This window comes from Vipera berus (assembly GCF_964194415.1).
Source record: "Vipera berus genome assembly, chromosome: 6".
Classification (NCBI taxonomy): domain Eukaryota; kingdom Metazoa; phylum Chordata; class Lepidosauria; order Squamata; family Viperidae; genus Vipera; species Vipera berus.
In genome coordinates this window covers 46,042,038-46,067,024 of record NC_138208.1, presented here as the reverse complement: position 1 = coordinate 46,067,024, position 24,987 = coordinate 46,042,038, and the positions used below count along the sequence as shown (strand labels likewise).

Here is a 24,987-nt window from a genome sequence, read left to right as displayed (position 1 = left end):
AATTATAAAAACATGTAGAAATTGGCACTACACAATCCTAAGGTAAGAAAGTCTGGCACAATCAATCCAAACCTTATCCTGTTTTTTACATAACTATTTAAAAAGATATTTTTTTGTTAATAGTGTTCTATATAAGTATTCTTCTATTTTGTTATTGTATATTGCTAAGCATTATACAGATAGGAAAACATATTTATCATATATTTTTAATTTCTTCTGAGAATTGAAAACCTATTTTTATTATGTAAATCATATAGATTCTTAGGAATGTAAATATTATGTTTATACTATATCTGTTAAATGTAATATTTATTTATTTAATTAGATTTATATACCGACCTTTCCCATAGATATTATATACGTATAATGTAAAATATATATGTTTACATAGACTGTCAAAATATTTAATAACTAATAACTAATTTGGTGCATTGCTTTCCTTTGATAATTTGGGTTTAGACATGCAATAACAGGGCAATTTTTTCTTACCCTCATAACCTTTGTAGATAAATTTTAAAAATGCATCCAGTTGGCTCATTGAATTCATCATTTCAGACTGACTCATTAATCTCTTTTTCCTCTTTGGAAAGATAATCTGCATTTAGTGACTGTGTTATACAATCTATAGCAAATTAGGAAGAATTTTCCCACTCACAGAAGGGCAGCACTGTAGTATATCACTAGATTTATCTATGCATTCAGAATCTCATTTTTAAGATGCTAAAAGTGTTTCCAATTACTAGTGTAGTAAAGCTTTACAGCACCATTTCCATTTGTTCAGAATTAGAAGATTTAAAAAAAAAAACAGTTCTACTTGCCAAGTTCTAAGGAGCAGTTAGTGACATAAAAAGCTAAATAAGACTATAAATTAAAATTAAAAGGCACATGTAATATTTTCTTATCAATAATTACTTAACCAAAACCATTTTTTGACAATAACCACATTCAGATGGTGCTGTAAAATTAGATTGCCTATTTTTCTTTCTTGGCATGGTGCTACTTAAAGGTAGTTGGAAAGAAATTGAGTCTGCCTTTGATGTACATTCAGTGTTTGCCAAGTTTCGCCAATAAATGCTAAGGATACTATAAATACTCAGAAGACTATTACTAGACTGTGGCCTCCTTTATATATCGTAACCTAGGTTTATGCTGCCATTCCATATAGTATACTTAATTACTGCTTCTCCTCAGTCCAAAGTGGGTGAGACATAGACATTTTTCAACTGCCCGCTCCCAAGTCATCCATTTGGCTTCTGTGTAAGGAAAGACAAGAAGCTGGGACATTCTGCTCTCACTGCATGATCTTAACCACTTCAACATAGTGGTGGCAGCATGGCCATTCATGGTGAAATGTCAAAATTGTAAGATGGAGATTATGGTGTCATGGTTCAAGTCAAATCTCTTCTATACTTATGCATACTCTCTTTCATATTTTGACGCACACCCCTCCCAGGGATACCAGTGCCCATTAATATTTATGCACTTTGATATATGAAATTGTGGAGACAATATAATTTACTGACTGACAGCTTATTTCTCTATCAGAGAACTCACCACATCTTTCAACTGCTCCTCTGTTTTGTTGATGAACAGAAAAACAGTTGCAATAATGTTTCAGATTCTGCAAAGCCAGAAAGTCCACTGTGAAATGCTTTTGAATCTTTTCATTGCCAAGACTAAGTTGAAGCCAGTTAAACAGACAACAATTTAGGAGCATCTAATAAGTTATTATTCCAGAAAAAGTAAGAAGTCATTCTGAAAGAATTCCACTGATTGAAGTAAATATAAAAGTCCTATTTACAATTAAATCAACAGGTCGGACACCTGTCTCTTTTAGATAAGAAGTCTGATTTTCATCTGTCTCTTATTCTGGCAACAGGCAGGTTTGATATTGGATTGTTTTCTTCAGATCATGTGAGAAAATTTCCAAATTTCTATAGCTTCAGCAACATTAGAGTAGCCCAGTTCAGTATACAAATGGTTGGCAATCCACAGCCATTTGATGATGTTACTGTAAGGATCAGAACTGAAATTTTCTAGCACATTTTCCAGAGGTTGAAGGGTGGAATAGGAATGGAACTAGAAATGAATAGCTCTGGAAGTTAAATCATTCTGATTTTTTCTGTCCCTTACATATTGTAAGGTTGTTTTGTGGGTTCTTGGATTTAAGGGAAAGGAAGCGAGCAATTATGAAGACAGCCCCAGAGAGAAATTTGTGGAACTTTTATACTAGTTTAATCATTATTTACCAAATATTATCTTGCAATTTCATGTATGACTTCTTAAATGATTGGATAGTATTGCTCAATTTGCAAGTTTCAGAAAAGTTCATCATTCATTATTACAAATAAATCATGTTTAATTTTATTGATACCAGTGGAATTGTAAGTTAATTGCCCCATGATTTTAGGATTTGACAAATTTAGATTTGGATGAGCTTTTAACTGGTACCCAGAGGTGTAATTATTAATCACCTGTAATTATACAAGTGATAGGATTAGCAAAGAAAAGCTCTTGTTGATTTCAGCTTCAGCTTTTTAATAACCATATCCATATAATTATAATAACATAAGAAGTGAATTTTAAAAAGTTGAACTACAGAAGCAGATAAATAAAAATAACTTTTTATGGCATTAGATTGAACCCAAATAAGTGAATCAAAAGTCCATTTTTTTAATATAACAAAGTGTGCTTCTCATATATTTATGGGCATCTTCTTTTGTGAAGTAAATCATTATTATACATAATATAGCTATTTGGAATTTTTCTTGCTAGAATCAAGAATATAGCAAATAACTGAACTAGTAACAAACAGTCAGCACTAGCAGTTTTGCACTGAATGAAATACCATAATATACACTAGATAATGCAATGGTTTCTTATATACTTCACATCCTCCGCTTTTCTTTGTCAATATTTTTACAATAAATAGGTAAAATGATTACAATGGAGGAGTGATCTTTATGAAAAGGCACTTTAATTTTTCAAGCTTTTCTATTTACAGTGACAGAGCAAGACTAAAAGCCTTTGTTTTTTAACATTTATGTACATCAGTGATAAACATATTTCATATATACCAGATTGGGTAATGGTATATGACATTGCAAATATTTACTTTGGCCCCTAGCAAATGCCATTCAATGGCATGGATAAGCTACATATGCTACACAAAAGCATTTGAAATCGGAACAGCTGAAAGATTATGGATGGTAGAAACTGATTGGGACTGTCTAAAGGGTGCACTATACAAAAGGAAATGTTAATTTCTGATCTCTCTGGTTAAAAGTGCAGCAGATAATGGAAAAGATATCTGGAATAATTAAACAGACTGTTGGGTATAACAGTTTCTCTATAACCAGAGTGTATTTTCAACTAGTGGTTTAGTGACAGTAGGGCATATAGGTTGATATTCAAATGTAGCTTTTCAATTAATAAGAAATACTATTGTCTGAAATAGAGAAGTTCTTCTAGGTGACCATTTTGGATCTTTGTTTTCAAGGGAGAACAAACTTTGATAATCACTGTAGCCCAATTTTTCTTTTCCAATTATCATAGACAATCTAATTTACATATTATCTAAATCAGGGGGCTTTGTAGGAAGTTAATATAATTCTCTGGTCTAAAATTCCAATTCCAATGGTTCCATTAAATAAAAATAAATTTCACTGAGATCAGCAGCCCACTTCCAATGTGGCTGTTTGGATTTTGGATCACTGCATATTAATGCAGGATTCTAATGAAAAAAGTATTAAATGTGATCAGCTTTTTATTCATGAGGTGTAATCCTACACATTTTTTTTAAAAAAAACAACAATTCCATTGCATTCACTGGGGCTTATTTTTTACTAAGTATGTTTAGACTTCCAGCTTGAAAGATTTTATAATAATAAGATACGACCACAGAACAATTCATAAAAAGGATCTGGGATTGGAAAGATATTGTTTCCTGAAGCCTTTTTTTCCCCAGTTCATCACAGAACTTCAATACTTTTTTTCACTTAGGAAAGTATCTATTTAGCTGGAAAAACTTTAGTTCTATGTGACTATAGGTGAGTAGGTAGTAAAGGTAAAGGTAAAGGTTCCCCCGCACATGCGTGCTAGTCGTTTTCAACTCTAGGGGCCGGTGCTCATTTCTGTTTCAAAGCCGAAGAGCCAGCGCTTGTCCGAGGACGTCTCCATGGTCATGTGGCCGGCATGACTAGATGCCAAAGGTGCACGGAATGCTGTTACCTTCCCATCGTAGTGGTCCCTATTTTTCTACTTGCATTTTTACATGCTTTTGAACTTCTAGGTTGGCAGAAGCTGGGACAAGTAACAGGCGCTCACTCTGTTACGTGGCACTCAGGATTCGACCCGCCAAACTGCCGACCTTCTGATCGACAAGCTCAGCGTCCTAACCCACTGAGCCACCGCGTCCCTTTGAGTAGGTAGATGTATGCTTAATATTAAGAACATCTAAAAAACCCCTGGAATACAAATTAATATAATTTATCACAGAAAAATCTAACATCAAAAGAAGTACTCCACTGTTTTTTTAAAGTTTTTTTATGGTGCATTCATCTGGAGTTATGAAAGTATTATCTTTAATAAAAATGAAACAAACTGGGGTGGTATTTATCATGGATTTGTCTCAATATATCAGAAAATTAAGACAATGGTGTACTGTACAAAATTTTATTATTAGAGACAAAATTCAAATTTTAGTTAAAATACAGAGAGTAGTTTCTCATTTAGGAAAAAAATAGTAAATCCTTGATTAGTATGGAATAAAAATACATACTGGTTCAATATTTATGAAATAGGTTTAAAGGCATATCATAGAAAAATATTTGCAGTAAACAGTAATACAAACTCATATTTTATTTGGTCAATGCTTTGAATTGCTTGCTGAACCTTTTCCCAGTAATATTAACTACAAATGTATTTATTCTTATCCCAAGTTAAGAATACTAAAGAAGTAAATGAACATAATCAAGTGATTTAAAAAGAAATGTGTAGTCTTGAGAAATGAGAAAGCCCTAATCTATTAAACAATAAACCTGCAGATATGCCTTTGGACCTGAAAACAGATCATTTCTTGTGGATCACATTCAACAACTAAAATTATGCTAAATCAGCACAACATTTAAACATACACTGCCATTAGAATATCTATACTATGTATGTGCTTATCTTCTGCAGTATTTATCAAAATATAATTGACATTGTTTTCCCAGGAAGGATGGATTTAAACATGAGGTTTCTTCAACAAGAACCTTGAATAATTGTTTGACAACAATCCCTATTAGCCATGATGTTTGCAAAGAACTGCAAAGACTTATTAGGCAGAATCACAAGACAAATAAAAAGAAAAAAGTGATGCTTAAACAAAGCAACTCAGATGAAAATATATATTTACTAGGGTCTGGAATAAGAATGCCTTAGACACACTGGATCTTTGTTAAACTTATTTTTAGCATCTCCCATTTGCAGATGGTTCTGAATCACACATCAGAATTTCTGAAACAGAGCATCTATATAAGTATAATCTGAACTATTCTGAACATGCAACATTTCTTAATACTATAAGACTTTCTAATATGTTTAGTACTGGGGAAAATTCTCATTACTGCATAGTTATCTAATCAGTATTCATCTGAATGAAACTTCTTAGATAAACCACATATACTTTAAAAATGTATGCAAAACAAAATAATAAATCATTAAAATATATTGCAATTCAAATATGTACAGAATTACCAGCTCTATTATTAGGCCCATTTATTTAAAATACTTCTTTTTATTGTGGCCTTTATATTTATTAGATACAATATATTTTATTATCAATTCGTTAATGTTGCTGCCCCATGTAGACCATCTCAATCTAAATCTTACTCATGGTGGTCAGAAAGTCAGATATATGAATAATATGGCACATATTACTATTTGGGTTCCATAATGGTTGAACGTGGTGCTGGAAAAGGAGAATTACAACTGGTCCTCAAAGTTGTGACCATTGTGGCATCATCACAATCACATGATTACAATTCATGTGCTTGATAACCCGTGTGCACTTACCATGGTTACAGTGTCCCATGATCATAGGACCACCATTTGTAATCTTTCAGGCCAGTTTCCAACAAAATCAATGGGGAAGCAACCAGAAAGTTCCAAGTTATGGTCATATTACATCATGTCCAAAGACTGTGGATGATAAGCTTAACAACTGCAGCCAGAACTAATGTAAATTGGTGGTCATGTGATGTTTTACTTTATGACTGTGTCACTTAGCAATATTATTGCTGGTCCCAATTGCTGTTGATAAGTATGATTATGAATAAAAGTATACAAAGAGAAAAAAGTAAATCTCATGTGCACAATTTTGGATTCCATATTGTTGTGATGCTATTGTCCACTCAAATATTTGCTGATAAGGATACACCAAAAGTATATTTTATATGCAATTTAGTCAGTATTGTTATGTGGAATATACAGAATGGATTGTTACTGGCAGTGGCAATGTTTATTTCTTCCCCAAGTTCTCTATGTTGCCTCATCATTCCATGTGCTTGTGTGTGTCTGTTTATGTTCCTGGAAGGGAAAACAAAAGAGTATATAATCGAGCAGAGTCACCCAAGGCATGCTGCCCAAATAAAGCAAGCAGGTATCTGTAGTGGACAGCACTGGCATAGGAAAAAGACTGGAGGTGGATGCAACAAAGGTATCGTTTCATATTGCATGGGATAAAACAGTGGAAAACCACTGATGCTGTTTACCAAGCAAATTACACCAATAGATAAAATAAGTGATTGGCAATATAGAGCTGGATTATGGGCCACTCAGGTTGGATGACACTCAATGTGCATTTGAGGAAGAGCTGAGTATGTTTCAGAGTAGTAATGGTAATTATCATGCAACTAGATTATAAAGCATTCTTGATATCTAGTAGCTGATGCAACCATGCAGAAAAAGAACATTTGAAACTGCAAAGACAAAATTATAGTGGGAATGTGGAATCTAAGAGACATGAACTTGACTCAACACAGTAAAAAAATGAGAAATTTTAATGATTCACTGATATACTTCCCATATCAGTAAAATGAAATGGACTGGAATTATATACTTTCAGTTAAAAGATCAAGCTATAACTAGGATATGAAAAACAGAAAGAATAGCATGCCTTTTGTTGTTACGAAGGAAATAGCAAAGTCATTACTTAAATCCATTGCAGTCAATGATCCAATCAAATGTGAGGAACATCCAAAGTACCCTAGAAACCATTTTCTAGATATACTAGGTAGTTTTAAAAAAGGCCAAGAAGATATATTATTATTAAAGCATGGTGGATAATTGAGAAAGATAAAGAAGAGCAAAACTATATCAGTGTCATTCATTATGTACCTTATGTCAAACAGTGGAACAATCTTAGGAAAATGGAAATCCCAGAACCTGTCATTGTTGTTATGCAAAACATATACAAAGAAAAGGAAACCACAGTAAGATGTAACATGATAAAACTGATTAGCCCCAAGTTGGCAAAGGGGTGAAACAAGGCTATGCACTCATTCATTTATTCAATATATATGCTAATATTTACCAAGGAAAGATAGATTGGAAGAATATCAGTGTGATTTAAAACTGGAGGAAAAACATCAAGCACCAAGTACCCTGATAGTTGAAAGTGAAAATGAAAATGTAAGCTCTAGTAATAAAAGTCAAGTAGAGTAAAAATGCAACTGTGATGAAAAGAAGATCAAACCAATGACAAAATTTAGAGCAATCAACATTAAAGTTGACAATGAAAACATTGAAGTGGTGGATATCTTCATTATTGATCAACTATCAATAGTTTAAAAAAAACAGCAGTTGAGAAATACCACAGAGACTAGCAACTGGTAAGAAAGCAATGAAAAACCTGGAAAAAATGTTCAGGTACAGGGAAATGCAGAATCATGCAGGCAATGATTTTTTCCTGTGATATCTAATGAAAGTGAAATTTGGACTTTGAAGAATCAGGATGGAAAGAGTATGGATACTTTTGAACTTTGTTGTTGGAGAAAACACTTTTAACATTGACAGCCAAGAAAACAAAGATCAAAAAACAAACCAAGAATTTTCACTTGAAGCCCAAATAACCAGGCTTAAATTAACATATTTTATAACAAAAACCCAGCTCCCTGAGGGCCCAAAATGATGAGAAAGGTGGAAGGAAAGTGGACAATCAGCAGCAAGATATACTTGATTATAACAGCAATGAATGTAGTGTTGAGAGGTCTGAAGCCCCAGGCTGGGGAGAGAGCATGCTGGAGAAGATCTATCTTAATGGTCACATCAAGTTGATACTGACAAGTTAGCAAATTATCATCCTATTCTTTTTTCCCAATATTGGCCAGAATATGAGGGTTTTTTTTCAGATTCTATTACGATGGATTATAATGAAAAACAGCATTTGCATCTCTCTGAATATGTATATATCTGCTCTGCTTCAGTAACTGCATATTTTCAGATTTTTTTTCACCATTCAGTTTTTTTGAATGTGGTACAGATAGGTTAGTTAATGGCTTAATGAGGGTCATCTAAGAAAAGTTGTGATGGAAAAGAGATTTAAAATAAGAATTTTCTAAATATAAGTATAAATCAGTTATCTTAATGAGTGAATTGAGATTAGGTTTCATAAAAATATGAATCCTTTTATCATGTATATTTTGAAATATGAACTTTGTCCCAAACAGAATTACATAGTGTTTTAATTTGAACTGGTACTTAATAAAGGTATTTCTTCAGAATGTATAGAGAGAAGCCAAACATTTTCCACCCACAGTGAAGGCAACAAATATACAAAAGCAAGCATACAAATAAAATCTATTTTCAAATGAAATGGCTATCTCTAGTTGAACGTATAAGATAAAAAAAATGGTATAATGACACAACATTCCCAGTTTAATGTATGAAGAGACTTCATCAAGTTGCTCTTATTGCTAATACTGCATTCTATTATATTCCAGGTTTTAATAGCATGAAGTATCATACTTATATCTGAAACTTTATTGAGTACACAATTTTTTAAAATATCGCCTGCCTTCATCCACATGTAAGTGAAATATCAAAACTTAAAACATATTAAAATAGTAGGCAAATTATATGCTCGTTGGTGATCTGAATTAGCAAATATGAATTTGTGATAAGTCACTAAGTATAATAGAGGAGCAGTAGAGCACCACACTTGCTATGACTTACAAATACAATAAAACCATTATGCACTGAGAATGTGTAACACAGTGGAGGATTGGCAATGTAAAGCAAGACATGAAGGCTTGCCAGCTACCTGGTTCTCTGAAGGAGACCTCTGAGACCATGTAAGAAAGAAATCAAATCTTACTCTCAAATTTGCACGTTCTCTGAAATACCAGGAACAGCAATGTTATCATTTTATAGACTTACAATTCAAGCAATCTTCTAGCCTTTCCCAGTTGAATGTCCTCTACAGTCTAGAGGCCTTGTATTTCAATGCTAACAATCCACAGCAGGTTGAAGCCCAACCAATTTGGAAGGCACCAAGTTGGGGGGGAAATGGACTATGGCAAACTAACATAAATGAAGACTTGCATGTTTTATATTGTGCTTTACATCTATTCCATGGCAATGAATAGTACAAAAATAGTTACTGCATAGTTTAATTTAGGAACATTTGGATAATGGTTTTCTGTATCCACTTAAGTATTAAGAAATCTGACAAGAAATACCAACATAATACTTTAAGGAAACATACAGTGGAATGCTTGTTGTCAAAGAGCCCATAGAGAGTATTTAGGGTACACCTCAATTAGTAAATCAAATAAAATTCAAGTTCAGATTAGCTATTTGATTATTTCATTTTTTCATGATTTTTGAAATGCCACTACTTTTTTATTTTTTACTATTTTGTGCACTAAGGAAAACAGAAGGTTTAAAGTACATTTCAGGCATAGATTTAAATATTAAATTAATAATATTTAACCCTGAAAATGTTTACTTTCTAAAAATAAGAACAGTGGAATACATAAAATGGAATAAAAGCAATCAGCAAATTATACACAGGCATCTGAATAAATACTTCTAACATTTTTTACATACTCACTGGAAAAGTCAGATGCTTGTGATAACTAACTTTCATAAAGAGAAGATTAAAACAACACCCCCCCTCACCCCAGCCCAACTAGCAAGAAATGTAAAAAACTCAGAATATTTTAAGAACTTAAACTTGGCTATTGTGCACTTAACATTTGATAGTATATTATCTTTTTCATAATCATGGTTCCTTCTAATAGCAAGAAATTACCAAATGCATCTGCAAAGCAATGCTTTAGATTTGGCCTAGATTTACTGTAAAGGATATAAAAACATTCTTCCATAATGAAGTGTCCCAAAAGCATGATGGTTTGTAGGCTACATTAACTAATCTTAGGAGGCATTATAAAATAGCTTTCACACTATAAAACTTTGTCCCCCGTAATAAACTCTTCTTTATCCTACATTGGCCCTATAACTTATTTTCCTTCAAAAAGAAAAAAAGTTTTCTTCTTTCCCACTATAGTTTTGTGGTTTCTCTTCTTGGATTTTAGAATGAAGACATTATAAGAACAAGTTTCTGTGAAATTGACACAAATCTTCTTAAATAATCTTTGGAACTAATCCAAACAACCTGCTATGTGTTAGATGCTTTGATTCTTCTTATCATAGAATGTATGAATTGGATGGGAACTGACAAGTCTTCTATTCTAATCCTCATTCATTTCAAGAATCTGCTAATCATCTTTGAGAGAAGGCTGGGAGACCACAATTTTAAAAGACAGACTGTTCCATTGCTTAACTGTTTTTACTGTCAGGAACTTGCTCCTAATACTTTCTGACAAGATGAAAGGTTGTATGGCTTTAGTGCATCTAGGAGCAGCTCCTTAGCAACATAAAACAGCAAAAATGAAATATCTATTTTAATTCTTGTTTTTATAAAGCCCTAAAGAGCTGTTGGAGCATTAAGAATATGGTAAACTTCTATATTTAACTTAGTATTACTTCATGATAAACTAAAGCAAAGTGAGATGTTGCAGAACTACAACTTAAAGATTTAATATAACAAAATAATCTATAGTCACTATAGGCAATTTTTCATGAACATTTATAGAAAATCCTGTAAATTTGATTTTTTCCCCCTGCCACTAGGAACTGTCCAATAAAAAATGCAACTGTTTCATTTACTGGTTTATCGCAAACTCCCACATATGTGTGTGTGTGTGTGTGTGTGTGTGTGTGTGTGTGTGTGTGTGTGTGTATTCCATATTATTCCATGTTAGGGTGGGAGCACAAAGATCATAAACAACTAAACATAACAAAAAGCAGAAAAAACCTCTAAGTTTGTAGGTTATAGTCATTAATTTGTTATTTTCTTCCATTAAAAGACACTGAAGAATACCACTTCCCTGTGATGAAGAATATGATAAATTATAAGAAGTGCTGCATTCCAGCTATGTTGTTATTTGGTAAATCTTTATAGAAATTCTAAATAAGGAAAAAAACATTCATGCTACTCTCAAATAATGTTTTATGTTAAATGGGAATAATTTTTAATAATCGTATTGATGCCTTTGAATTGCATTAGGAAATGTCTTAGCTAAAAAATTTTTTTAAAGTGAAATAGAAGCAAAGGATTATTTTTCAACTTTGAGCCTTATCAATTGCTCAAATGTCATTCATTTCATTGCATTTTAATTGGCTATTTGTGAAGAAACAAAATGCTCATACTGACAAGGATGGGGTTGGGGGAATCGGTGTTCCTTAAAATTTAAACATTACCTAGGAAGACCTTTTAATTCACACGATTTTCCAGTTTTCCCCTGGTTTTGTTCTGTTTTCTCTCACTTTATTTTTCTATCATATATGCAACTATCAAATAATAGTATAACATGTACTGAATATTTTTGCTGAAAAGACATAATGCAAAAGACTGTTTTTTTTACTCTACCCCCACCCACCCCCAAATGTACAAACTAGCTGTTGTAAACTAGCTTATGAAGGCAAATCTATCAACAGATGATGAGCAGTGGATAAATTTATTTTTTTAAAATAATAAGTTACTGCAAAAATATTCTGCCTCTAAATACATACGTATTCATGATTTAAAAAGAGGAATCTTTGGATTGTAATTTATATTACTGTTTACAACTCAAACAAGGAGTATCATTGAAAGAGTAACTTAAATAGAATTTAAATGTTGATTGAACTGGCTGGTACCATGGAAAGGGGAGATGTTATCAATTGTTCATTTGTATCTTTAACGTCTTTCTTTCCATCCTACCTTGTTGTTACGTCACTGATTGTCATAAGAGTCTTTGTGCTTTTGCATAATGCCCATCTTTGATGCAACAGAAATTCACATACAAAACATGGACATCTGAAGTAAGCATGCTGAAATACAGGCAGGAACCATAAAACCATGCACAATTATTCTCGGGGGTTTTCTCCAACAAAACTGACATTAACATTTACATGCACCACTTAATATCACACTTGGCCATGAAATAGTGGGGATGGGATTCATGACCATTCCTCTTGGTCGGTATTTTTATTTTGGCCCCTAATCATTTAACAGTTCTGAGGAATTTGGTGCAAAAATATAATATATCTCTATTTAATCGTCCTTCCAATTTGAACTTGTCTTTGCCAGATTTCTAGTCAATTTTCTGAAAGTTCCCACTGTGCTCCTCCTGTTGCAAAACTTGTACTAGGTCTTTGCCAGAAACACAGATTAGTGTGCAAGTGTTTTTCTCAGCCACTGAAATAATTCTTCTTTGTAAATCATCTGCCACCGGACATTCGCTTCCACTGTTTCCACAGCTCGAGAGAAAGAGGCAGCAGATCTCTCCTCATAATTCTTTACAAATTTCTTTAGCTGGAAATAGAATGTAATGGTTAATTAAGATACCACTGAAGGGAAAAAATGAAGTTTATATAATTTAAAAACTTAGGAAAAAAGGTCTATGTTTGCTACTGAAGTTCATGCAATATTTTGCAGATTGAAAAATATAATAAAGCAACAAACTGCAACTGCCTGAAATGGTGTTGCAAAATACTAATGTCCCACTAATGCCCCAGTACTAACATCATTTCTTCTATCTCCCTTGTAATCCAGGTGCTTTATGACAGGGGTCCCCAAGCCCCAGACTGCAGTCCACTATCAGTCCTTGAGCCTTTCGGAACCGGACTGCAGAATTGGTGGGTGCATGCATGCACATCCCCATTTGTGCAAGCAGCAGGCAAGCATGTGCATGCTACATTTGCACAAGCAGCAGGCACACATGCCCACTGCTCACACAAATGGAGCTGCACATGTGCTTGCCGGGCATTTGTGTGGAACCATCCTCACCCCCCTCCCACTGGTCCACAAACCTGGACAGGCTGGGGAAGTCTTCTTTATGGTGTAGACAGCTAGTCTCTTATCACATTTTATTCTTACATAGATATCTAACCATAGAAAAATTAGAAATACATCTAATGTAATTTTAGCTCACATTAAGCTACAACATTTACATTTTTCCCTGAAGAGTTTTTCTTTATTAAATATGGTAAAATATATTAAATTAGCATTAATTAGAGTTGATTATTTTTTTAAACCCCTTCATGGATTACTGTCTTGTCATGGTGAAGGAGCTTGTGTAATTCAATAAAGCTATGCCGTGCAGGGCCACTCAAGACGGAAAGGTCATAGCAGAGAGTTCTGACAAAACGTGATCCACTGGAGAAGGAAATGGCAGGCCACTCCAGTATCTTTGCCATGAAAACCCTATGGACAGTACCAAAAGGCAAAATGATATGATGCTGGAAGATGAGCCCCTCAGGTCAGAAGGCATCCAATATGCTACTGGGGAAGAGCAGAGGGATAGTACTAGTAGCGCCAGAAAGAATGAAGCAACTGGGCCAAAGCCGAAAGGATGCTCAGCTGTGGAAGTATCTGGTGGTAAAAGGAAAGTCTGATGCTGTAAAGATTTTTTCTCCATAGGAACCTGGAATGTAAGATCCATGAATCAAGGAAAGCTGGACGTGGTCAAACAAGAGATGACAAGACTGAACATCAACATCTTAGGAATCAACAAACTAAAATGAAAAGGAATGGGTGAATTTAATTCAGATGACCATCAGGTATACAGTACTACTGCGGGCAAGAATCCATCAGAAGAAATGGAGTAGCCTTCATAGTCAATAAAAGAGTAGGAAAAGCAATACTGGGATACAATCCCCCAAATGACAGAATGATCTCAGTTTGAATCCAAGACAAACCATTTAATATCACAGTAGTCGAAGTCTATGCCTCAACCACCAGTGCTGAAGAGGATGAAATTGACTGGTTCTATGAAGCCCTACAGAACCTTATAGAACTAACACCAAAAAATGATGTGCTTATCATCATGGGGGATTGGAATGCTAAAGTAGGAAGCCAAAAGATAACCGGAATAACAGGCAAGTTTGGCCTTGGAGTACAAAATGAAGCAGGGCACAGGCTGATGGAATTTTTTCAAGAGAATATGATGGTCATAGCAAACACTCTTTTCCAAAAACCCAAGAGACGGCTCTACACATGGACATCACCAGACGGTCAACACAGAAATCAGATTGACTATATCCTCTGCAGCCAAAGATGGAGAAGCTCTATACAGTCAGTAAAAACAAGACCAGGAGCTGACTGTGGCTCAGACCATGAGCTTCTCGTTGCAAAATTTAGGCTTAAACTGAAGAAAGTAGGGAAAAGCACTAGGCCACTCTGGTATGAACTACGTAAATCATATCATTGACGAATATACAGTAGAGGTGACAAATAGATTTAAGGAATTAGATCTGATAGACAGAGTGCCTGAAGAACTATGGACAGAGGTTCGCAACATTGTACAAGAGGTAGCAACTAAAACCATCCAAAAAAAAAAGAAATGCAAGAAAGCAAAATGGCTGTTGAGGAAGCTTTGCAAATAGCTGAGGAAAGGAGGGAAGCAAAAGGCAAGGGAGAAAAAGAAAGATACACCCAATTGAATGCAGAATTCCAGAGAATAGCTAGAAGAGATAAGAATGCCTTCTTAAATGAACAGTGCAAAGAAATAGAAGAAAACAATAGAACAGGGAGGACCAGAGATCTTTTCAAGAAAATTGGAGAGATGAAGGGAACATTTAATGCAAAAATGGGCATGATAAAGGACCAAAATGGCAGGGACCTAACAGAGGCAGAAGAGATTAAGAAGAGGTAGAAAAATTGCACAGAAGAACTATACAAGAACGAGCTTAACGTCCCTGATAACCACAATGAGGTGGTCACTGACCTCGAGCCAGACATCCTAGAATGTGAAGTGAAGTGGGCCTTAGGAAAGCTGAGCAACAACAAAGCTAGTGGAGGTGACAGTATTCCAGCTGAGCTATTCAAAATCTTAAAAGACGATGCAGTAAAAGTGCTACACTCAATTTGCCAACAAATTTTGAAAACTCAAAGTGGCCACAGGATTGGAAAAGATCAGTTTACATTCCAATTCCAAAGAAAGGCAGTGCCAAAGAATGTTCAAACTATCACACCATTGCACCATTGCACTTCACATGCTAGTAAAGTTATGCTTAAAATCCTACAAGCTAGACTCCAGCAGTATGTGGATCGAGAACTACCAGAAGTACAGGCAGGATTCCAAAGAGGCAGAGGAACTAGAGATCAAATTGCCAACATACGCTGTGTCATGGAGAAAGCTAGGGAGTTCCAGAAAAACATCTACTTCTGCTTCATTGACTATGCTAAAGCATTTGATTGTGTGGATCAAAACAAACTGTGGCAAGTTCTTAAAGAGATGGGCGTACCAGACCATCTTATTTGTCTCTTGAGAAACCTATATGCGGATCAAGAAGCAACAGTGATAACTGGACACGGAACCACTGATTGGTTCCAAATTGGGAAAGGAATCTGGAAAGGCTGTATACTGTCGCCCTGCCTATTTAACTTATATGCAGAGCAAATCATGAGAAAGGCAGGGTTTATAGCTAAATGAATCAAAAGTTGGAATTAAGATTGCTGGAAGAAATATCAAGAACCTAAGACATGCAGATGATACCACTCTAATGGCAGAAAGTGAAGAGGAACTAAAGAGCCTCCTGATGCGGGTGAAGAAGGAGAGTGCAATAGTTGGCTTGAAACTTAAAATTAAGAAAACCAAGATCATGGCATCTGGCCCTCTCAATTTCTCACAAATAGATTGGGGGGAAATGGAGGTAGTGAGAGATTTTATTTTCCTGGGCTCCAAGATCACCGTAGACGGGGACTGCAGCCAAGAAATTAAAAGATGCTTGCTCCTGGGGAGGAAAGCCATGGCAAATCTAGCACACTAAAAAGCAGAGACATCACCCTACCAACAAAACTGTGTATACTCAAGGCTATGGTCTTCCCATTTGCAATGTGTGGCTGTGAAAGTTGGACCATAAGAAAGCCTGAGCGCCAAAGAATTGAGGCCTTTGAACTATGGTGCTGGAGAAGATTCCTGCAAGTGTCTTGGACTGCAAGGCATTCAAACTGGTCAGTCCTAGAGGAGATCAACCCTGACTGCTCTTTAGAAGGAGAATGAGGTTGCTGGATGGAGTCATTGAAGCAGTAGGCGTGAGCCTAAATAGACTCCAGAAGATGGTAGAGGACAGGAAGCCCTGGAGGAACGTTGTCCATGGCGTTGCGATGGGTCGGACACGACTTTGCAACTAACAACAACAATTTTTTAAACATTTTATCATAAAATAATTAGAGTTCATTTACATGTTGGAGGGGCTGTTCAAGCACTATAAAGACAATAATGTTCTTGGATTTAATATTTTAAATTCATATTATACTGCAAATAGTAGTTTTACATTGAACTTATTTAAAATGTCATAAAATATGTTTGGCACTTTCTCTCTCTTTCTCAATATAAAAAAGATTGTCTTTTCCTTAAATGTGAATGCAGCATTCAGGTGACATCATTTATAGAAGCTGAAATACATACATGTTATAGGAAAAATGAATAAGCTTCAGGTTTTTTAGGTAGCACACACTGAAGAAAGTGAAAAAGAGTAAAAAAAATAGCTGCAAGTACTGAGCTTGCATAATATTTACCTCATTCAGTTCACTCTCTGTATTAAGAAATTCTGTGACTCCACTTATCAGTTTTGAATTCATAAATAACGCTTCTCCATATCTTCATCACCAGATTAAAAATATAAATACAGAGCATACTAAGTGGCAATGATTTTGAAATCATATATTATAAACAATACTACTATTACAGTCATGCAACCAGTTACAGGTTCTGTTCCATAATCTCTGGAAATATTACATCCTGTGGTCTACGATCAATATCAATCATACTGCACTGAAGCCACATTAATGTAGTGAAAATAGTCATATTTTTATTCAAATTAAAATTCAATTCTGTATATTGCATCAGGAAAAATAAGGAAAAGTACATTTCAGGCAAGGTGAAATTAGCATTCCATGCATGAGTAAAACTGCAGGAAATTAGATCAAGGCCATTATTAAAGATAGTTACATGGTGTTTTATCTAAACATTTACAGCAACAAAGAAGCAAATATCTCTTGAAATACACAGACACACACACACACACAAGCGGTCTTTTCTCAGTTTTTATGGCTATTTAACTATGTACGCCCTTAAATTATTGGTATTGTAAAGTTTAAATATACGGGAGATGAAGCATACAGTTTATCAAAACATTTTACCTTGCATTCAGTATTTTCCACTTTTCTCTAAAAAATTTCCAAGCAAGATCTCTTCCATGTGGATTTCTAGCTACATGGATTATGACATCAATTGCATCCTGATCCAGGACAACTTCTGAATTAAGAGACAGGTTAAGAAGCCTTGAATAATAGGAGAAAGGGGAAAATGTTTAGCTTTTACTAACATAAATATCTCAGCTTCATGCCATTCAACATCTTGGGATCCTTGACAAAGGTCAGACATTGCTACATTCTAATTGAAAGCCAATGTGGCACTTCCAAAATATGTTTGTAAAATACAGAAAATAAGCTAAATCTACACTCAACAGATATTTGCTAAAAATTAAAATTAATTTATTGTAGGCTTCATGAATGCTACTCAGAGGTTATATTTTTCTAAAGTAATTTTCAAGTTAATATAAACAAATGAATTGGAATAAATGCTAAGCACATACAGTATTAAAAACTTTCTCACAGATCTGATTTTCAGAAGAAAATGAGTAAGAAGAAAAACTTTAAAATGGACATACATAAGCGAAAAATATTTAATATTTGGGACAATATTCAGACCACAAATGTTATTACTTTTACTGATACAAGACTGAGTTTGAAAAAAAACAGGAAATATAGATTAAATGAGCATACCTGTTTAACAAATTTCTGTCATCACTACAGGTTAAGGCTTCTAATAATATTTTCTTCTCTGACACTGCTGTAGTTGAGTGGAATTTCATCCAGATGAATTCCCATACGTCTTCATCCATCAGTGAAACTCCTGTGCAGTAGACGATGTCTCTTACATTTGGTGGTATTCTTCAAAAGAACATATAAAAACCACAACAATATTGTATTTCTAATATACTCATGAGACAAAACACACATTATAGTTCTGTATCACTAATAGTTGCCCTGAAGATGAAGACAATCTATATGTTATGCTGGAGTGCCAACTCTCAAGTGTAGTGTTTTTTTTTAAAAAAAATCTTAAAATGTAGACAGAGGAAAAGAATAAATATAGAATAATATGGAGGGAACGGATGATATGTAATTTCTAGAGTGGGAATACCCTGAATAAAATTCTCTCCTCAAACTATTATCTGTGTAAGTGAAAAATTAATACTCAATTTTTGTATTTTTTTTGAAACTGCTAAGCAGCCTTGACAGGATAGGAAGGAGTTCTGAGAAGATTCAGATTGGCCTATGAAAAGGCAGATTTACTTTTTAAATAACTACATTAAATACATGAGGACCACAACTGAATGACCTCATTGCATAATGTCTAAAGTAGGTGAGAAGACCAAGCAGGCTAAGCTGACAGAACTTACCTATTATCATTTTCTCTTCCCACAGAGGATAGGAAGAACAAGTCTCTGCTACTGTGTCAGGATAAATTAGGACTACTCATTTCTCAGTTTTTGTTATGATGGAAAAGAATAACTATTAATTTACTATTAATAAATCTCTATAATGAAAGTAAGCTTCTATGTTTATTTCTGATTGTTGCAAGAGTTCTGGATGGCTTACAAGAATGTAGATAAACATTTACAATGCTAAAGCCATTAAAAATTCTAAGGGAACATTAAACTCAATGCCAAAAATATTAAGGATTTAAAACTCAAAGAATGCCAAAATTAAAAAGATTTAGGGCCCATTTTGAACTTTTATAAGGTTCAAAACTCCAATGACAATTTATTCCATAGAATGGGAACAAATGCTTTGATATTAAGCAGATCTGTATCAGAACCTTCAGGATTTGACTTCATTGAGGACCAAAAGTGTGAGATGAATTATACAGAAGTAAGCGGTCTTGCAATAATTTGTCTTAAATTATGTAAAGTTTTAAAGTAAATACTTTGAGCAAAGCCCAGAGATCTGTGCAAATCTGATTTGTCAAGAATCTTGATCAGAGTTTCAAGCTTTCAGCCTATCAAATAATGTTTAGCTACCTACAACAATGCATAAATATATTCTTGGCTGACAAAGTCTTCCTAAAAGAAATCAGGATTGCACTATGCTTATTTCAGTGAGTGTACAAAAGGACTAGCATTGATGATGACTAGTTTGGGTAATGAAACATCTGTAAGAAAACAACCAAGCTCAGAGAGCACCAAGAATCCCTCATTTCAGCCCTGAGCTACAAATATTCTCCTTTCTTAATAGAAAACACCTCACTTACCATAGATACAGCAGAGTAACTGCCTGAACATAATGGGCAGATAGAAAAATTTGAAACAAGTGGCCTCACACATAACCAGACTGTATAACATGTTTTTATAGGTGATGACCAGCACTTTGACCTTCACTCAAAAGTCAGTTGGTAGCCAATGTAGCTCATACAACAATGATGATACATGGATGTCATTGAGAATTCTTGCTACTGCTTGTGCCACTGCATTTTAACCAGCTTTAGTTTTCAGATGTTCAATCCCATATAGAGTGCATTGCAATAGTCCAGATGCAAGATGTGAATAAAGAACTGCAGGGTCTTAAAGTTGAGGAAGAGATACAAATGGCACACAAAATGAACTTGGAAAAGAGCCTCCTGGACATGGCTGCCACCTGATCTTCATACAACATCATGATGTAACAATTGTCATCCTATTTAATTTTTATGAATAAACCACTACAAACTAGATCTATCTCTTTAAGATTTACTTGATATATTTTTCAAAATGATTAGGATATATTTTGCTACATCTAGAAATAACAAAGCAATTAATCAAAATACAGAATGCTAAACAAGCAGAGTATATTGCATACAGCAATCTTTATGGAGGGAATGGAAACCTTAATGAAGAGGTTGTGATAGACAAGGAAAAGGGAGACAGCTTTGATAAAGCTTTTTTTAAAAAAATTCCATTTATATCCCGCCCTTCTCCGAAGACTCAGGGTGGCTTACAAGCTTAGCAGTAAGTCCCGGTCTTATTTTATTTTAATTTTTTTGTCTCCAAAAGAGGCACCAGGTCTTTTTTTCAGGGGGTGGTCTTTTCCACTCACCTCCTGCACAGCCCCGCCCAGCTGGCCCAATTCTTCTGTGGCCAAAGGAGCAGCTTCATTCTGCAGCTAGGAATGGAGCTCCGGCCTGCATTTCAAAGTCAAAGGCCTTTCTGGAAGTCCACTGCAGATGAGAATGGAGCTACGGATTCAATGCATAGCTTGGTTCTTGGCTGCATTGGCCTTCCAAAAGGCCTCTGACAGCAAAATGCAGGCCTGGGGAATGCCACAGAAGACGTGGGTCGGCAAGGAGATGCTTGGCTGCAAGGTAAGTGGGTGCAGGGTGCATGTGGCAGTCCACCCCCTCCACCCCTGCCCTAGCTTGATTTTTAGGGGTGTGCCTCACCCCAAAACTAGGGCTTAATTTTGGGATAGGGCTTATATAAGGCCCACTCCCAAAAATCAAGCTAAGGCTTATTTTTGGGGTAGGTGTTACTTTCGCGGAAACACAGTATGTGCGTCTCTGAACAATTTTATTAATATTTTTAAATGTAAAGATAAAAGCTAATACAAAACAATATAAAAGAAGGAAAAAGAAGAAGAAATAAATCAAAGCAGCAGCAAAAGTGCAAGAAAAGAAAAAAAGGTTGAAGAAAAATACAAATGAAAGAAAAAAGATATAAAGTGGCTTCTACTAGTCCTCAATGAAGTTGTAAATACAAATACGTTTTAATCCCTCTCTCTAGAACAAGGGTGTCAAACTGCCGGCCCGTGGGCCGGACGTGTCACGCAGAAGCCACACTGACCCCATTGCCAGCAATGGCAAAACTGTCCCGATACGTTGTGTGACATCACGTGACATCACAAGTTTGACATGTCTGCTCTAGAATTACATTATATTAGTCTTCTTTCTGTAATCTATCCAGCCTATACATAATAAATCACGTTCATTTTTTCATTTTAATGCAAAAAATCTGTAAGAAGCTTTCATTTACCAATAAATGTAGATTTTTTCCCCTCCAATCAAATAAGTCAATTTATCCATGTCAGTAAAATCTCTCAATTTAACCAACCAATCATCCCTAGTGGGTAGTACTGAATCTTTCCACCTCTGTGTATACTGTATATTGATCTCGGTGAAGTAATCATATACTAAAAAAAATCTTTCCTGTCTTTTTTCTGTTTATTCATTAATCCTAGAAGGAAAAATTCTGGTTTAAATTGAATATTGATCTTTAAAATACTCTGTTTCAAACTATATATTTGAATTCAACCCTTTTAGCTTTTTTACATGTCCACCAAGAATGTACATGTAAAAATATTGTTCACATTTCCAACTTTCATTTAAGTCTGTTCACTCATTCTAAGTAATTTCTCAGGTATGATATACCAATGATAAGCAGATATACAGTTCTAGGCTGAAAAAGTTGAGGGATCTTCTAAGTTAATTTTTCCCATAGCAAATTCACTGCTAGGGAAGAGAATGTTTGCCATAATTTATGTCCTCCTGGACAGCTATATGAAAGTGTGATTTAAGCATTAATGCTACTCAATTAAAGTAGTTGTTATGTTAAAATCCTCCTCTAATTCATTCACTTTTTAAAACTATGATGAATACTTCACAATTATTAAACTTCTGAAAGCGTGATTTGAAATAGTTTTATTTGAACAGTATTGTGAATTTGTTTGACCTTATTTATCTTGCTTAAGAACCATGGTAAAAAAAAATTGTTTTAAATGTGGCCGCTGATTAAAAATTAAATGCATGTAGAAAATATTAAAAAATAGATGGAATAATAATAAAATGCTCTTGCAGTGAAATCTATTTTTCCAGTGATTTATAATGCAGCTTTACAAAGTGCTAGAAATAATCTTTTGAGTTATAATTAATTAGTACAGGCTTGTTCTTTTAAGTATTAACAAATGGAAATGCATTTATAAAATAGCCCCTTAATTATTTATCTGCTAGGCAAATAGTGTTCTAATTTCTTAAAATGTAATTAGATGCAGTTTAGGCTGTTCTTTGATTTATTGATGTGCTTCAAATTCTTTATGGAAACCTTTAAGAAAGAAAATTAATCAGATGTCCAGTTCATTTTAAGAGTATAATTCAAGCTTATTTTTCTTGGTGTCCCTAATAGCAGAATTGTTTCATATACTGTAATGCTCTTATACAAATGGTTACGGTTATTATGGTTGATTGTAGAGTAGGAGGCTAATGTATTTTATATCTGTATCTATACTAAAGAAAACTGAAGTTATTCTCCCTCCTTTTCCTCCCCCCCTTCTTTTTCTATTTCTTTGCACTCCTGAGTTTGCTTTTTACCTTTTGCTTTTAACCTCTTTTCCCTAACCCCTCCATTCATTGTGTATATGTGTATGTGTACGTGTATGTATGTATGTATGTATGCATGCATGCATGCATGTACTGTATGTATTGTGTATAACTTTGACAACCAGGATTTTATCACTGTATTAGGCATGCCATATTGAGGATTTGGAATAGTTATAAAAAAGTAAGGTTGACTCCCCAAATTCATTTATGGTTGTCACCACAGGAAGCTTTTTTTAGAAGAGAAATGATATTTACATTTGGTAGTTGATAATCTGTTGACTTCTACTAATTTATTGATTTATTTGGAAGGAGAACCTAAATTGAAATCAAGAGAAGAATTGGAGGGTCATAGTTGTCCTGCTACCACTTTTAACTGTCTGGTCACTTCCTAAGTTTCTTTCTTTGATCATTAAGCCACTGGAGGCTCTTCTCTCTCCTTTCTGATCATTCCTTAGGCAGCATCCCCTAAGGTAGGAGTGTCAAACTTGCAACATCACATGATGTGTCACGACGTATTGTGACTTTTTTGCCATTGCCGGCAATGGGGTGGGTGCGGTTTTGCTATGATGCATCCGGCCCGTGGGCCGACAGTTTGACACCCCTGCCCTAAGGTTATCCACTCATTCTATTACTGTATTCTTACTAAGACAAAAATCAATGAAATTATCAATGGTAATTTGTTGAAATGACATTAAGTTTAATCTTATAATACAGGTAATCCTTGAGTTATGATCATTAGTTCAGCAAACATTTGAGGTTACATGGTGCTGAAGGAGGGGATTTATGACCAGTCTTTGAACTTCAATATGACTTTGGGGTTTTGGGGAATGGAAGGAAATGTTTGGGAAGCACTGATTTAGACCATCAAGTACAATAGCCTGCTCTGTGCAGAAGTCCATGATGGGAGCATTCTTGTGATTTGATTCTACTTTCAAGCTGGATTTTTTTGCGGGGGGGATGCTGACACAGACTTAAATGATACCATAACTAAATGAAATAGTTATTTTGATAATGAAAGAAAGAACATTTCTTTGTATGTCATTGAAAATACTTCATCCCTATTCAAATTTTCTCTCAGTACCTCCTTATAATACTACATTTGTATTTGGGAGACCTTACATTTATTGTGTGCTTTAAAAAAAACTATTTATTGTGCTTTATAAACTAGAATAAGGATTAAATGAATTTACCTTTAGATGGAACTTTGGAAAAACTAGTGGATTTTAAAACAGTTTTTTTCCCCAGAACAGATGCACTGCAAAGGTTAAAGAAGTTCAATGAAATTGTAATATCCAATACAATTTGTTTGATGTTTGGGTCTACTTCTACACCTCCTGCCAACATCAAATTAATATGTAAAAAGATTACTTGAATTATATACAATGTTTTTCCATTTCCTTATACGTGATTGTTTTAACATTGTACAGCTATCGTGATACACATAGGAGGAAAAGTAATATGCTGCAAAGATTACAAATGTCCATTACAACTTTGTCCACAGAATAATTTTTGAACTGGTCCTATTGAAACACAATCCCATTGTTATGCATATTACACAACTGTAAAATAATCTGTAAACAGAAAAAAGCCTTCTTTGCTTATCTGAATTACACAGAACACAACCCTTCCCATAAGCCTGGGGAGAATAATAGAGGCAATCTATGCTATACAAGCAAAATTACAGAAAATTTCATATGAAAAGACTAAAGTTCATGCAACTGAACTCCTGTATCATATAAAGAAGTACTAAAATATATTCTGTATGAAACAATAATTAATTTACTTACCTTGCATATATTGATGGCAATGTTGATGAACTTGAGGGAAAGACTTTTCCACTATTGTCAGTGGATAATTCTTTGCACACAAACCATATCATATTGCATCCTACACATTCTTATATTTCCAAAAAGAAGTTATAGAGAAGTGCATAGTTACTGTTTTCCTTTTCACACCATTATCTTTGTGTCCTTATCTTGTT

At 34.5% G+C, this 24,987-nt stretch overlaps 1 protein-coding gene across 1 annotated transcript in view; it reads right to left on the bottom strand.

Annotated features, from left to right (window-relative positions):
• Positions 1-12,760: 12,760 nt before the first annotated feature.
• Positions 12,761-24,987, bottom strand: part of TRHDE (thyrotropin releasing hormone degrading enzyme) — a gene marked incomplete at both ends in the record, with an annotated part of 263,817 nt that continues 251,590 nt past the window's right edge. Inside the window, 4 exon segments of the mRNA XM_081330257.1 lie at positions 12,761-12,904; positions 17,114-17,195; positions 17,738-17,878; positions 18,383-18,550. Of these exon segments, the coding sequence (XP_081186383.1) occupies positions 12,761-12,904; positions 17,114-17,195; positions 17,738-17,878; positions 18,383-18,550 (535 nt within the window).